Raw genomic sequence first — 14,562 nt, forward strand, 5'->3', positions numbered from 1 at the left:
CATCCTGGAGTGTCGTCACATCCTTTCCAAGGTGCATCGAGGTGTGAGGAGATAAGCAGCTTAAGCCCAGGCTTGTCCCTGCCTGGCCAGTCCCCTTCTACTGCCTAGCCCCTCTGCAAGGACATAAGCATGGTACTATATAAATTAGTTTTTGAAACTGGGTGCTACTGTTGACTGAGACCACAGTGGTTGATAACCACTGTCTTAGGGAAAGTTAATTCCATTTAACTATAGATTTTTCAACGTCTCAGTCTGCTAAGGGTTAAATTCACCCAAATGAAAGGGAGCTCTATGAAGAAACCAATCCTGCAAGCCCTTCCATACAGGAACAGTTCTCATTCACATTAAACATCAATACGATGGTGTATTCAAGGCTGGTTCACTTGTGAAAATGTTAATAGCATCAGGTATTCAACTGCATGGAAAGATTGTGTGCAACTAGTTCTTCAGAACACCTTGCTTTGCTTCTAAGTTGGGATGAATTACTACAGAAGAGGGTCCTATTATACACAGAGGTTAAAAACATGGTTATGGTAACTCTCATCGACATCCACAAGGTTATGATGTTACGCACAGAATAACATAGAACTATAAATTATACTACACTAATTGCCCTCATCAATTCTGGTTGGATTTTTGTTTGCTTAAGCTGGTGAACGAGACAGAGGAATGGCACTGTTTTCATGAACAGAACAGCAGCAACAAAGACAGATTCTGAAGATGTCAAACACACCTCAACATACCCATAACAACTCAATTCAATCTCAGCAGTATCAAAATGATCAACGCAGCAGGAACTAAGCCAGCCAAGCACCTACAAGAATACCTTGCCACCCTTCATAGCTAAAGAAGAGCACACCTCTCAGGTCTCTTAAAACAATTTACATCAAGAAGGCATCATTGCCTTCTAAACAGCATCAATTTGGGCTGTTTTAGAGTGATAAGGGAAAGAAGCAAATTCCAAAGTCCCAGAGCCCTGACAAAGAACACCCTGTCACATCTCCCACCCACTCTAGAGAACCCTTTCCAGAGAAATAATTTCTGCTAAATCAACCATCTGTTTTTGTACTGCACTCTGTCCATTCCAGTTATCTTTGGCCCATTTGCTTCAGCTCCTTGGAGAGTACACTACACTCTGCACATTCAGCACAGAATTAACCCATGTTGCTTTCTTTAAAGGCATGGCTACAGCCATTGCAGGTTCTGCCCATCTCTAAGGTTTTGCTGGAAGAAAGTCTGTCCTTTCCTTTCTGTTGCACTGAGTTAATCAATTGTCCCTCACCATTGTGGCTCTTTCTACAACCTTTTCAAATCAAGTTATGAAAGCACTTGGTTCCTTTAATGTTATGCAGTTCAAAGTGGTGCAGAATGACAAATCTATTCCTGTAGCACACACCAATTATGCTATTTGTTTGTTTGTTTATTTTTAAAAGGAAAGGCCAGGAAAGGATGGCAGCTCCTGGTTTAACCACTTTGAAATCCGGAGCCTGCACCTACGGGACAGAACACAATGCTTGCTATCACAGAGCCATTGTCTTTTCCTAATTTTAAACACTTCAAGATTTCAGTAACAAAACTAAGTATAGTTTACCTCCTTAGAGGTACCTTTTGTAAGGGGATGAGCACCTTTGTGTTGAAGAGCAAGGTCAGAAAGCATACACTGTGACCTTCCACCAGAAAAATCCTGCCATTACAGAAGCAATTTCCTATCAAGTTCATTTTTATATTTGACACAAAAGCCCGAGCCTTTTAGGAGAAGCCAGAGTAGGGAAGGAAACGCTGCTTTTGGATCAGCACCAACCTTGACTAAAGGGTATGGGAAAGTAGCTATGGCTGAAAGACACGTAGCTGGAGATGCATTGTCTGCAGAAATGGAGGAAAAACACAAGCTTAAAAGCTTCACCTAAAATGAAAAAAATAAATAATAATAAAAAAAAAAATCAAAGAGCACGAGGCTAATTCTAAACAGAGGAGAAAGTGAGGTGAAAGAGGGGCTGCAAAAACAGCAGCAGTAGTTATGTACATGGATGAACGATTCTGGTCTTAATAGCATATCTGCAAGCAGATACACAGCACCAATATCAAGAGGCTTGTTTTCAAGTTCTAACTCTCTGTGAGAAAAAGCACAAACAAACAGGACAACTCTAGAATACATAATGAGCATCCTTCCTAGAACTAAGGGAAAACTGTGGCAGAAATGTGCATGTGTGGAGGAAAGGGGGAGAGAATCAGGACTGACTCTTTCAAATTGTAGCAGGGAGGAGCTGAAGGAGTTCCACACAAATGCATGGGGTAGGAGGGCAAATTAGCCTTTCCTTATTCTAATAAAGTTCCTTGTTCAGTATTGGAGGAAGTGATTGCCTCTGCAGCTTTTTTGCCATTGTCCCATCATCAAAACAGCAGCAGAAGCTAGCTCATTTAGAAACAGCATAAATGGAAGGGAGAGAAAATACCCAAAGGTTTAACCCTCCAAAAGACATTTGATATGCTCAGAGAATGGCCAAGGTTTGTTAGAGGCAAGGACTGTTTTGGGTGACATCTTTTACTGGACTAAATGCATGGCTGGGAGAGATTAAGACAAGCTTTCTGATGCAGAACACTGGCAAAAATGCTATGTAAGCAACAAAAAACAGAGAGCTGTCTTAAAAATCACCACTTGTGCTGTGCCAGCACCAACACTGGACATTCTAGTGTAAGAAAATCAGTCATCAAAGAATCACAGAAAGGGTGAGTTGGAAGGGATCTCAAAAGGTCAGCTAATCCAACTCCCTGCATTGGGTAGGGGTGGGCATAACTAGACTATCCCTGTCAGAAGTTTATCTAACCCTTTCCCCCAACCCTTAAAACCTCTAATGAAGGAGCTTTCACATCATCCCTGGGGGTATATTCTAGTGTTTCACAATGCTCAGGCCATGTCTACATTACACTGTTCCAGGTGAGCTGCTTTTTGTGCTGGAAGCAGTGCAGCCACATGGGCACAGCACCACAGGCAGGCTAACTAACTTGGAGGCAGGCTAATGGGGACTCTCTCCAGCACCTTCTCTCTTGAAAACTAAATAATGGTGACTTTTACCTATGAAACATTTTCCAGTCACTCGGTTATACAGAACATCTCCAGTAGCTCAATGCATGTGGAAAATGGAATAAATGAAAATTATTTAACTTTTAGCCCTTCTGTTGATGCTCCTCCCATATCTTCTATGTCTGGGAGTGTTCCTGAAGCAGTCCTTCAGGACAGTTTTTCAGACCCAGGAGGAGGAAGAGTGGGAGACGGATACAACTTCCTTTAAGCACCACCTGATTAATTTGTCTACACTGCAAAGCAGCCATTCCCCTGGGATCTCTGTTTTTTGTTCCTTAACTAGTTTTTAATCCACATCAGGACTTTGTCCCTTACCCCAGGGCTATTTATTTTCCTTAATAATCTCTTTTGAAGGACCTTATCAAAAGCTTTTTTGAAAATCCAAGTAAATTACATCCACCTGCTTACTTTTCTATTAACTTTTCACCAACTTTTTCAAAGAAAGCAGATTAGACACAAAATTTTCCATACTTAAGGCATGTTGTTCGACCTCATTAGGTTATAATTATCCAAGTGCTGTACAAGTCCCACCTTAATTATAGTCTCAACCAGCTTCCTCAGAACTCAGGTAAGGCTCATTAATCACTAATATCAGCAATTTCTAGCTTTGTTTTCTTTTTGAAGATAGATCCTTCCCTTGGTACCTAACTTCTACTAAAACTAGTCAAGAGTCTCTTCACTGACCATAACAAGAGTTGGATGGGACCTCAGGTCACCAGCCCTCCAATCTTTATTAAGAGTGGTTATTTCAGGATACATTGAATAATCTCAACAGCATCCATATTGTGTCACATTAAACAAAGAGGCAAGAGGCCATCCAAGGAGGGGAAAGATCATAAAATCATCAGTGCAGATTCAGTATTCATTATGTCTGTACACTTGTGTGTGTCACAAGCAGGTACCTACCATGTCTATATGTGCATGTGTAAATAGTTCACATATACGTGGCTATTAGAAGATGCAATGTATAAGTATTTCAAGAGATGAGACAGACACATTCTATGCAAATTAAAGAATTCAAATGACAGAAATGCTAAAGTAAAGTTTGCCTACAGGACTTCAATACATCCCTGTTGTGTACCATGAATGGTGCTAGAGTCTTCACCTGCATAGTCACATTTTTTTTGCATTATCCAATACAGATTTGATAGTGTACTGTGACTCACACATGGATATACAGTGAAAGATACAAGGGGCGCATCACCCTATGTCCCCATAGCAGGACACTAAGGTGACACAGAGATTACATGAGTCTACATGTGACCAGCAGCTACTTCATCATAGTGGTGCACTCCCACATTGCTATAGCAAAACAGTGGCTAAAACTAACCATGCGATGCATGATGCAGTATGGGTGGTTACTGTGCCATGCTTTAGTACGTCCTTTTGAAAAGAAACAATCAAGACGGGTTTTTGCTAACAGATTGATCAGCTTCCAGAATGAAGTTATAGCTTGCGAGATTATTTGTTTGGAAAATATAAACTTCTCTCTGAAGTTAGTCTGAAATCAGGGTTGATACGCACCTGATAGACTAACTACTACAGATATAGAGCACAAGCTTTCATGAACTTGAATCCGCTGCATCAGATGCTGTGAAAGGATACCAGAAAGCAGTGTATGAAGTGGAGTGACTGCTCTATGCTATCCTACGATGAAGTGAACTCGAGGGTCATGAAAGCTTGTACTCTTCTTTATTTACTTATCTACTACCTTATTTAGTTAGTCTATGAGGTTGCAATCACCTTGCCTTCAATATAGCTTTAGACTGTCTTCAGCAACAGAAAGCTGAGAAAACCCCTGTACAGAAGAATACGATGAAAGAACTCTCCTAGCCATTAGGACTAGCAATTTTAGCAGTACATGCTATATTCTGGGGGTTGGGAGGGCAAAAGCTGAGAGTGACCCATCAAGGAGAAAGAGTAGCAACTATGGCAAAGCATGATACAGGGCAACAAGGGGGAAGTTTAGGTCAACAGTTAGAGTCCTCTCCCAGGAAGAGGTTGGGATCACCTGTTACTGGGTCTGTACAAATCTGACAGGAACTCCTTCCTCTCCCCAAGAAAAAAAAAACGCTGGGTGCATTTCCAGCAGAATTTGGGCAGCACCACTCTATGCTGAAGCAGGAGTCAGCAACATTTCCCAGTGGGGACCGGAGAGGACACCAGAACAACCTGGCTCAATTCAGAGACAGGTAAGTATCAGAACCCAGTCACCATGGCCACTTCTTCCCATTGCTTAGCTGCAGCCTGGCACAGCACAGTGTGGCACAAGCCCTCCACTGCCAGGGCCTGTGCCACCTGGCTGCAGCATGGCTTCAGCAGAGCTTCCCTTCCACTGAAGCCTCAAGCCTCAGCCTGCAGGACAAGTCCCCCTCACTACCAAATGCTGTTAAATAAAGGCATGTCTCTGTGGGCCAGATATAAAGGTGATGTGGGCTGGATCGACCCCTAGGCTGTAGGTTCCCAACTCTTGCTCTGGAACATTAGCTACCATGTACAGCTAGTAGCAGGATGCTGGACTTAATGAACACACTTTGATCCAGACTGGCAAATCCTGTATGTCCCAGTCCAATTCATTTATTTGTGTCCCCATGAAAGAAGTAGTTGAGCTATCAAGAAAAATACCCAGTTAACAGAAAAAGACCCCGAGACCTCCCACATGTGAAGCTTGCTATGGCTTACTTAGACATGAAACAAACAAAGCTCTTGTGCACATTTCCTATTACAAACATTAAAGTCTTACCAAATGACAATTAGACCTGTGCCGAGGTATTCGTAGGGCTACCAGACACAAGGCCTCAATCTCACCATGTGAATCTCCAGAAGGGAACCCTGCAACTGCAGGGATCCAAACACTCCCCGCGGGCCACGGCGCTATACAAGGGAGTCACCTACAGAATCAGGACAATGTGTGGGAATTGATTCTGGGGACATGTAAGGGACAGATGGTGGGTGGACATTTTGGAGCTGAAGGAGTGCAGAGCTCACTCTGTCTTCTTTCCTGAAAGTACTTATGTTCCAGGTCAAAACATTAATAAAATGCAATAACAACCATATTCCCTCTTCACCCTTTCAATCAGCAGACTAAATATGAGATTATCATTGTTAGAGAGAAGATGGAAGAAGCACAACATCTTGCCCTATAGAAACACTAAGAACCCAGCACGGGGAAAACATCTTACATGTACAGACCAAGTTAAGGCATCAGTTCCCACCACAGGAAAACTGTTTTGTTTTTTTTTAAACTACCCTTCTGACCCCAGTGCTTCAACAATCCATGTCTCCCGCCCACTTCTCCCCACCCCATTGCCACAGTCTGACATTGCTGTCCTGGCTTATATCTACAGTTGGAAAATGCTAGTCAGCCCCTAAGATAAACTTGTCAAAGCTAGGCAGAGAAAAACTCATTCTTCTCTACCTGCTTGTGAGTGTCAGCTGTTTGTCTGGGAGCCTTCCCTGAAAAGCTTTAAAGAGGAAGAGAAGGGTAGGGAAAAGTAGAGTGCAATTCAGACAAAAAGGGGTGGGGGAGAGACAAAGAAAGAAAGGGGGGAAAAAAAACCCTGTCCCCATCAGGTCCTCCCAACATACTTCTTTATCAGAGGTTCATTGTCAATCAATTAGCCAAGGCAGCAGGGGTCTGTAGGGTGGGGGGTAGTTTGAGAGACAATGGGCTGCCCTGTTGTATTACTATTTAATCACTTTTACTAAATAAATAAAGCAGCCCTGAGGTGCTGTCATGTCAAGGGAATTTATAACAAAAAAACTTCATTTTTCATTGGTCATTACTTTTTTTCCCTGCAGGACTAGAGAGGGTTATTACTGTAGCCTTAAGTTCCATCTTTGTGTTGCCTGCCTTTGATTCCCACTCGGACCCTGCCACTTTCTGGCACTAATTTGTCAGGCTGAACAAAGAAGGGATTTGTACCTCCTGTAAGGTCTCAATTAGGAAAGGCTTCTGCTGTATTATGTGCCATTCAGACAGGACACAATGACGGTAATTACAGGAATTTGCACTAAATGGCTGAAGAATTCACAGCAAAACTTTTTTTTTCTTTTCCAAGCTTACCCCTCCCAGCAGCCGGAAAAAAAAAAAGCTCTTAATGCCTGCAAGATGTAATTACCAACAGCAGTCCTGTTAGGTTAAACAGCAGCCTATGAAGTAAAACAGCAGAAACCGCCTATAGTGATCACGATGCATGGAGATCTTCAAGCCTCACTCTTTATTTTCCAAAGCCTCCCCAGCGTGAACTTTTTCTCAACCCAACAGGACAGCATTTCCCCAGTTATTATTATTATTTATGATCTGTATTGTGGTAGCAGCTATAGGTGCCAATTGACACTTGGAACCCCATTGCAAAAGGCACACAGCACACTGAGAAGATAGTCCTATGTACGTATCAGTTGCTTTTAGAGTAAGGGTTGAGTGTTATGATGTTGAAAATATAGTTAAAATTAAACCCAGTGCCCTGATTCACAGACATGTTGAGCATCCATCATTCCTGTTGAGGAGGCTGAATCCTGAGCTGTGGTTGCTCAGCATCACTGAAAAAAAATGAAAAAAAACCAAACAGGCCACAGGAGCACAGCAAATATCTAACATGTAAAAGTCAGAGAATCAGGGAAGCTATAGACCTTGTTTTTAAAAAGAAAATTCTACCTTAAAAACAAAAATATTCTTTCACTGAATCTGAAAAAACAAATGAATAAGCCCCAGCATGCCTCACTGCTGTGGAGAATAGGTGAACAATTCAGGATGAAACGTAGCATGTTTCAGAGAATTCCCCCAGAATACCTAAAGTGTCTTTCAAACTAAAAGCAGGTTTCTCGCTACTCCTCCAGGGCCTGCAGCCTGCTCCTTTTCCTGCTCCAGCTGAGGATGCTGGTAGCAGTCCCATTAACTACCGTGAGCAGGTCAACAGTCAAATGACAGAAACAAGGGCATCTACTGCACCCTCCGACTATGCTAAAGAGGGCCATAGCAAAGCATGAGAAAGTACACTAAACCCAGGCATGGATGCTATGTGGCTGTCACAGCAGTGCTGACCCAACAATCACAACAGAGACAGCTTTATTAGCGTGTACCCAGTGCAACTCTATACAGCTACAAGGCATCCACTTCTGGGTTTAGCATGCACGGGACAGGTGACAGTGCTTTCCCAAGGCCCTTCCTAGCACAGTCCAGAGGTGAGGTAGACATTCCCTAAGAGACCAAAATCTTTCTTTGCTGAATTTTAAGAAGAAAATGAAGAAGAGAATAATGAAAATGGGCAAATCCGAGAGCTCTACTACAGGCATCTTTATGGGTTCTATCCCCATAGTATCTGAGCAGCTCACAACCTGTGTGGTATTCTTTTTTGACCATCCAGGTGACAGAAACATCTGTAGGCACACAGGAATATTTTCCAAATGCCAAAATACCCTAATTTCAGTGTGAATTTGGCACCAAGGTGATTTTGAAAATGTAGCGGCAAGTGACTTGCTCAAGGTTACAGAGGGAACCCGTAGCTGAACTGGGAACTGCACCCAGTCCTGTAAGCCAAGTGTCAGTGACCGAACTGCCAGATCAGTGATTCTCAACAAGGGTCCTGTGACACTGTAGGGTGCTGAGAGATCCTTTTAAGGGTCCTCCAAAGTATTATCACTGTCAGACATGTAGAAACCTACACAATTTACAAGATCAATCCAGAGATTTCAAATAGAAATCCACCGTGTTAAAAACATTCTGACTCGTTGGGGTCTTTCCGAGTTCTCAGCAACAGAAGAATTACTCTGTTATTTCTCTGCAGTTAAAATATGAGAGAAAGGTAGGAGCCTGCATTTTCCAAGGAGTACCTTAAATCTGAAAAGAAAAAGTCTGAGAACCACTACACTAGCTAATCCTTCTTGCTCATGCAAGATGGGAAAAGTATGGGTGCCCTACTAAAATAAGACTGGGGTTTTCAAAGCAGCTGGGAATAGCCAAACTGACAGTGTTTTGAACCCAAAAGGAAAATCCTACTGAGAAACCAAACTAGTACCAGTTCCATTTCACAGATGCAGAGTTTACTCTTTCAAGCTAGAAGAGGATCCAAATTCAGTGATTTGGAAATTCGCACTGAAACCAAGCATGGCAACACAGTTTCAGACAGCTACCCTCTATTTCTATTCTTTTCCCCAACAATTGTACCTTGTCCCTGCATAAGAGTAATTTTTAAATGAATTAAAATTTTAATTAAAATAAAAATAGAACAATTTGGTCTTGATAAGGAAATCAAAACTCCGGGCAGGGAATACATTTGCGGATGCAGACTCAAGAAAAAATACACTGTAAAAAAACAACACAGCACATGTGTCATGGTTTGCAAGTTTGAAAGCAGTGGATAAGATACAGTTCAGCATACAGTCCAAATCCGCATGGCTTGAGGTTAACCAAGCTCCACTACCAGTAATGTAAACTACACCCGAGTCATTCGATTGTACATAAACACACTAGCCTGCTCATCATCATAGTCTTGCAGTGCCCATGATGGTAGAATTTCAAAATTGCTTTGCAAACATCAGCAAATGATCCCCATGATCCTTCTGCGTTTGGTTGGTTTATTTCCCTATTTTACAGATGAGAAAAAATGATCAGACAGACTAATAAACCTCCATTTTTAAAAGCGACTAGTGATTTTGAGTGCTCAGTTTAACACAAGTTAGCTGATTTTAACAGAGCACTCCCACTCTAATCAAACTCCCTCTCTAGCATCTCAAGCTGGGCACCTAAAAATGGAAGGCCTCAAAAATCACTAGTTACTTTGAAAGCTTAGGCTTATTAGCAAGTGTCTGTGAATTACTTCAAGGAGCTCAGTACATCCCTGGCAGACACAGGACATTCAGGCACAAATGTCAGCCTTCCATTCTTGTGCTCTAACCATTAGACATGCTCTCCCACTGTGAATCATCTGAACCATCGAGGTGCAGCCACCACCTCACAGCACAGAGTTATATATTAGCACAAAATGGAACTGGAAGGGAAGAATATTTCTGTATTCAGCGGAATGAAATCACGACGCTTGGAACTAGATCAGCACATTAGACTGACTCTCTAGTCTTAAATACGCCCTAAGATTTTTAAATCCCCAAAATGAGTGAAAGAATAGAGATTTATACCAAAGAGATGATATCGCCATTCTCACATGCCGGGGAAGTGATTCTGCAGCGATTCAGACAAAAAAAAAGCACTGCCTACTTCATTGCCAGCATTGCTTCCTGGAAAACCCATGTTCCTCTTGAGATCTCCTGCCTGGTACATTGCCCAACCCAAGCTGCTTAGATTCAGAGACTTTGATGGAATCCCATCAAAGTGTTGTGATAATAAAACATTAAAATAATATCTTTGCTTTTTGTAATGGGGCACTGAATACTTACTTTAACTCCACAAATATTATTTCTCTTACAACAGCACCTAGAGACCCAATCAGAAACCAGGCCTCACTGTGCCACACACATACAGTCTCTGCCCCAAAGAGCTTATGATGTACACCACGGGTGGACAAAATCTGGCCCACCAGGCCATTCTATCCAGCCCACAGGGCATCTAAAAAAATTAGAAAATGTATATTTATCTGCTCCTGGCTGCCTGTCAAAGATGACAGGAGACAGGGGCAGTAGGACCCAGGGGGAGCCGGCAGGACTCAGTAGCAAGGCCAGCCTGGCCCCACCCCAACCAGAAGCCTCTGCCTGCTGCTGCTTTCACTGCTTCCCTGCACACTGCATTGCTGGACCATGAGAGCATTGGGCCCGTGCCAGTACCCCAGGGCTAGGAGCAGGAGCGTGTGCCTGTGTGTATTTGTGCATGCTCGCCCGCCCCATGAGGGAGGAAGAGTGCATGCACGCCAAGCCAATGAGGGAGGAAGAGTGCAGGAGTCTGTGTGTGCACGTGCACACCCAGTGAGGGAGGGAGGGAGAATGTATATGTGTATGTTCATAGGGTGAGTCCCACATGCACACCCCACCATACACATACACTGCCATACATGCAGGGTCCCAGACCCACACCCCAGTCACCCTTCATCCCCACAGACTCTGTACCCACCCATACCCCACATATCCACACACCAACAGCCCCCCACAAACCTATACCCACCCCTTCATCCCCCCCACCTCACAATATACAAGAGTGAGACTTCATTTTAAGCTATTGTGCTATCACCTCTATGTACAGTACACAAACACATGTAAATTAGGACAAAATATTTTTTGAAATCAAATTAATGTAGATGTTTGATTTTTAGAATATGGTATTCTGGTTTTTGATATTTTTCTGGTTTTGAGATGGCAAAACCCCTTGCTGAAAGGAGTATTTCCAGGGGCAAGGGGAGGGCCTTCTGGTGACAAAGGTCAGAGGCTAGGGGGCGGGACTTCCAATTGCAAGATAGTAACTAGGGGCTGGGGAGCCTGTCAAGGGCCAGGGCTACCCACCCAGCCCTAAACAGCTCGTCTGAACTCAGTAAGTGACTCTCCACCCAAAATAATTGCCTGGCCCTGATCTACACATTTTATTTTTAAAAAGGGATTTTTATACAAGTTGTGTGATGGGAGATTCCCTTAAAGGTTTTCTCTTACTGAAAAGCATTTGGACTCAGAAACTGAAGGACTGCATCCAGCACCACTCCTTATAACCCTTTCTATTTCTATTTCCATGACCAACTGCTAACCAAGCCAAAACCTATTTGGTTTTCTCCATTTGATACCATTAGCAGCCACTAATGTTATGGCTAAGGCACTGGAAAATAAGTGCCCATTTATTGTGTAAAAAGTTTATACAGTCTTACATGTTCATGAATTATGTTTATATCTTTGCCTCGCATAGAGAATGGGAATACAATGCCACTTCAGTGTGGTTGCTTACCTGCACACTTGAAACTCTGTGCTGTTAGTCCTCTTTCCAAAGACAAAGTGGTCAGGATGCTCAGAAAACTGGTGGTCACAGACTGGCGCTTGCTCTTCCTAAGGTCCTTTCCAAAGGGATAATCTCTTGATTTGTTTCTAAGGGTAACTTGCAGGTTTTGACCTAAATTTCTGGCTGCATTGGCAGCAGATTTCAGTGCCTCCATCCACTCCTGTGCTCTTTGGCGTGTTTCTGCTCGCAAACGGAGGACATCTTGAGGGAAAATGACCTGAAAGCAAGAGTCACAGTCATCCAGAGTATCGGTCTGGACAGACAGGCACACATCAATATTATAGCTCAGGAGAGGGTCTTCATCTAGTATACCGGGCTGGAATGCCATGAGATAAGATCTGCTCAGAACAAAAGTAAATGCTTTCCAGTTATTCTGTACAGTCAACCTATAAAGAGTCCCTGATTTGATAATGTTTTGGTACTCCTTACTATTTTCAGTGAAATTGGTGGGCTGGAAAAATTCAGTGGGCTTCTCTTGCAAAACATGAATTTGGGCAAGATCATCATTGTTGTCCAGTTTCTGGGTGTTTTCCAGTTCTTCCGGCTGCCTCATGAAAGCTGGCACAGAGGAATGTACCACTTCCCAAAGTTTCTGCCCCCAGTCCAAAGCCTCCCATGACGACTGTGCCTTCAACTGCAGCTGGGAGTTGTCTGATAGAATGGCATCCACCATCTTTGTTTCAAGGTTGCCTGTAACAGTGATACTTTGGAAGTGCGTAAGTGGATAGACTGTAGGAAGATTCTGGTTGCCACTGCTGTCAAGACAATACAGGTAGAGTTTATATGGAGAGAGCTCTGCATAACAGGGTTGCCAGTAGCTGTCATGATCCTTTCTAATATCTAGGTATCCTTTCTTCAGAATGTTTGGGAAAGTCGGCTTGTGTTCTGGAAGAAAATCAAACAATTACTTAATTATTTTCTGAACACTTCATTCTGCAAGTCATTTTGGCTCATGTTAACAGCTTGATTTATGCAGGTTCTTTATTTATCCCTTGATTTATACAGGTTCTTTATGTGCAAATTTGCTCTTATGTGATGAGCATATTTAGATCCATAATTTGTTATAGCCGAGATAAATTCACTCTTATGAGATCAGCATAGCTGTCCCCCTGCTGAACCAGGTAAGCCTGTAGAGGGAAGGGAAAGGACCATGGCCCCACTCACCCCAGTCCTGGCTGCAGCGGCCCCGGGAGCAGCCGACACCAGCTGCCTGCACCAGGGCATGGCGCAGCCCAGGACCGGAGGTTAGTGGGGACAGGTGGAGCACAGCACAGCCCAACAGCTGCAGGCACCTGGTGCTGGCCACTCCCAGTGCCACTATAGCCAAGGCTTGGGAGAGTGCTGCTCTGTTCCCTCTGGTTTGTTATCTTGTGGAGCCCCAGGAGCAGCACCCCTCCCCCCACTCCTTCCCTAGTCCCAGCCTCACTCCCTCCTTCCCTGCTATGGGAATCTATCCCTATTTGTTGCATTGTAAAGTGGGTTCGCTTTATGCAAATTTGCTTTACGCGCCATTCTCTGGGACCTGTATAGCATAAATTGAGGGAAACTTGTATATATATTGAAAGCAGAGGTTGAAATATTCATGCAGTTGATTGCAGATTAAAACAGAGGTAGAATAATACATAGCTTTTATAAAACAACTTTCATTTGTAGAGCTTGCAGAATATTACAAAAGAGATGCATAGACAGCACTTTCTCATTTTACATACAAGGCAACTGAGGTGCAGGGCTGTTAAGTGAGTTGCCCAAGGCCACTCAGTGGGAACAGAGGTTGGGAACAGAACCCAGGCCTCCTGAGCTGTGGTCCAGTGATTTATTCAGAAGGCCCCATTATCAACCCTGAAAAAGCAGAAATGGAAACCATAAAATGCTAAATGTACATCAAGACAAGGCTGGACCCAGTAGTGTATTGCCACCTGGATAGTCTTTCCAAAGTCTCTCTCTCTAAGCCTGCCATGCTTTCTAGAGCAGAGCAAGAATTAAATAGTACATTGTAGCCTCTGGTTGAAAGCCCAGAGAGTCTCTTCAAACTAGCAATCACTTGTCTTAAGAAACTCCAAAATCATAGGCCCAATTCTGTGAGGGCATAAGAATCTCTGAAGAAGTAGCAAGTTTATTTTAACTCCCACTGAGCTCCGGACACTCAGCAGCAATCAGGGGCCTAGGAGCATTTTGTAGGAATGGACCTTGTGATTATGATGTTACCAAGGCACAAGATGACCTTTAAATCATGCAATAACATAGATTTTCTTTCTTTGGTCTTTCTATGTGACAGTTCCATTTTCAGACATGCCTATTCTTATTCCTGTATGTATGGATCATTGTGGGAACATGGAAGGATCTGACATATTGCATGATGTGCAATCACTCTAGTAATGTAATTTGTTAAGACACATACTATTTACAAGAATATAAAATTGTGCACAGCTAACAAACTTACATTTAAAAACATCCGTAAAGAGACAAAACTTGCAGAGTTCAGGTTTTACACAATAACAATAAATCATTGTAATCATTTAGCATCTTTTACCTAAAGACCTCAGAGTCCTTTACA

The 14,562-nt window shown here is 43.0% G+C and overlaps 1 protein-coding gene across 3 annotated transcripts in view; it reads right to left on the reverse strand.

Annotated features, from left to right (window-relative positions):
• The window catches only part of PLEKHM3 (pleckstrin homology domain containing M3), a 128,987-nt gene that overhangs the window by 75,554 nt on the left and 38,871 nt on the right, over positions 1 to 14,562 (reverse strand). For all 3 annotated transcript variants that reach the window (XM_090044853.1, XM_090044852.1, XM_090044854.1), the window contains one exon: positions 11,958 to 12,893. In XM_090044853.1, the coding sequence (XP_089900979.1) occupies positions 11,958 to 12,893 (936 nt within the window). The remainder of the gene's footprint in view (positions 1 to 11,957; positions 12,894 to 14,562) is intronic.

The sequence above is a fragment of the Crocodylus siamensis genome, chromosome 4, assembly GCF_052110815.1.
Source record: "Crocodylus siamensis isolate JL-2025a chromosome 4, ASM5211081v1, whole genome shotgun sequence".
Lineage (NCBI taxonomy): Eukaryota > Metazoa > Chordata > Crocodylia > Crocodylidae > Crocodylus > Crocodylus siamensis.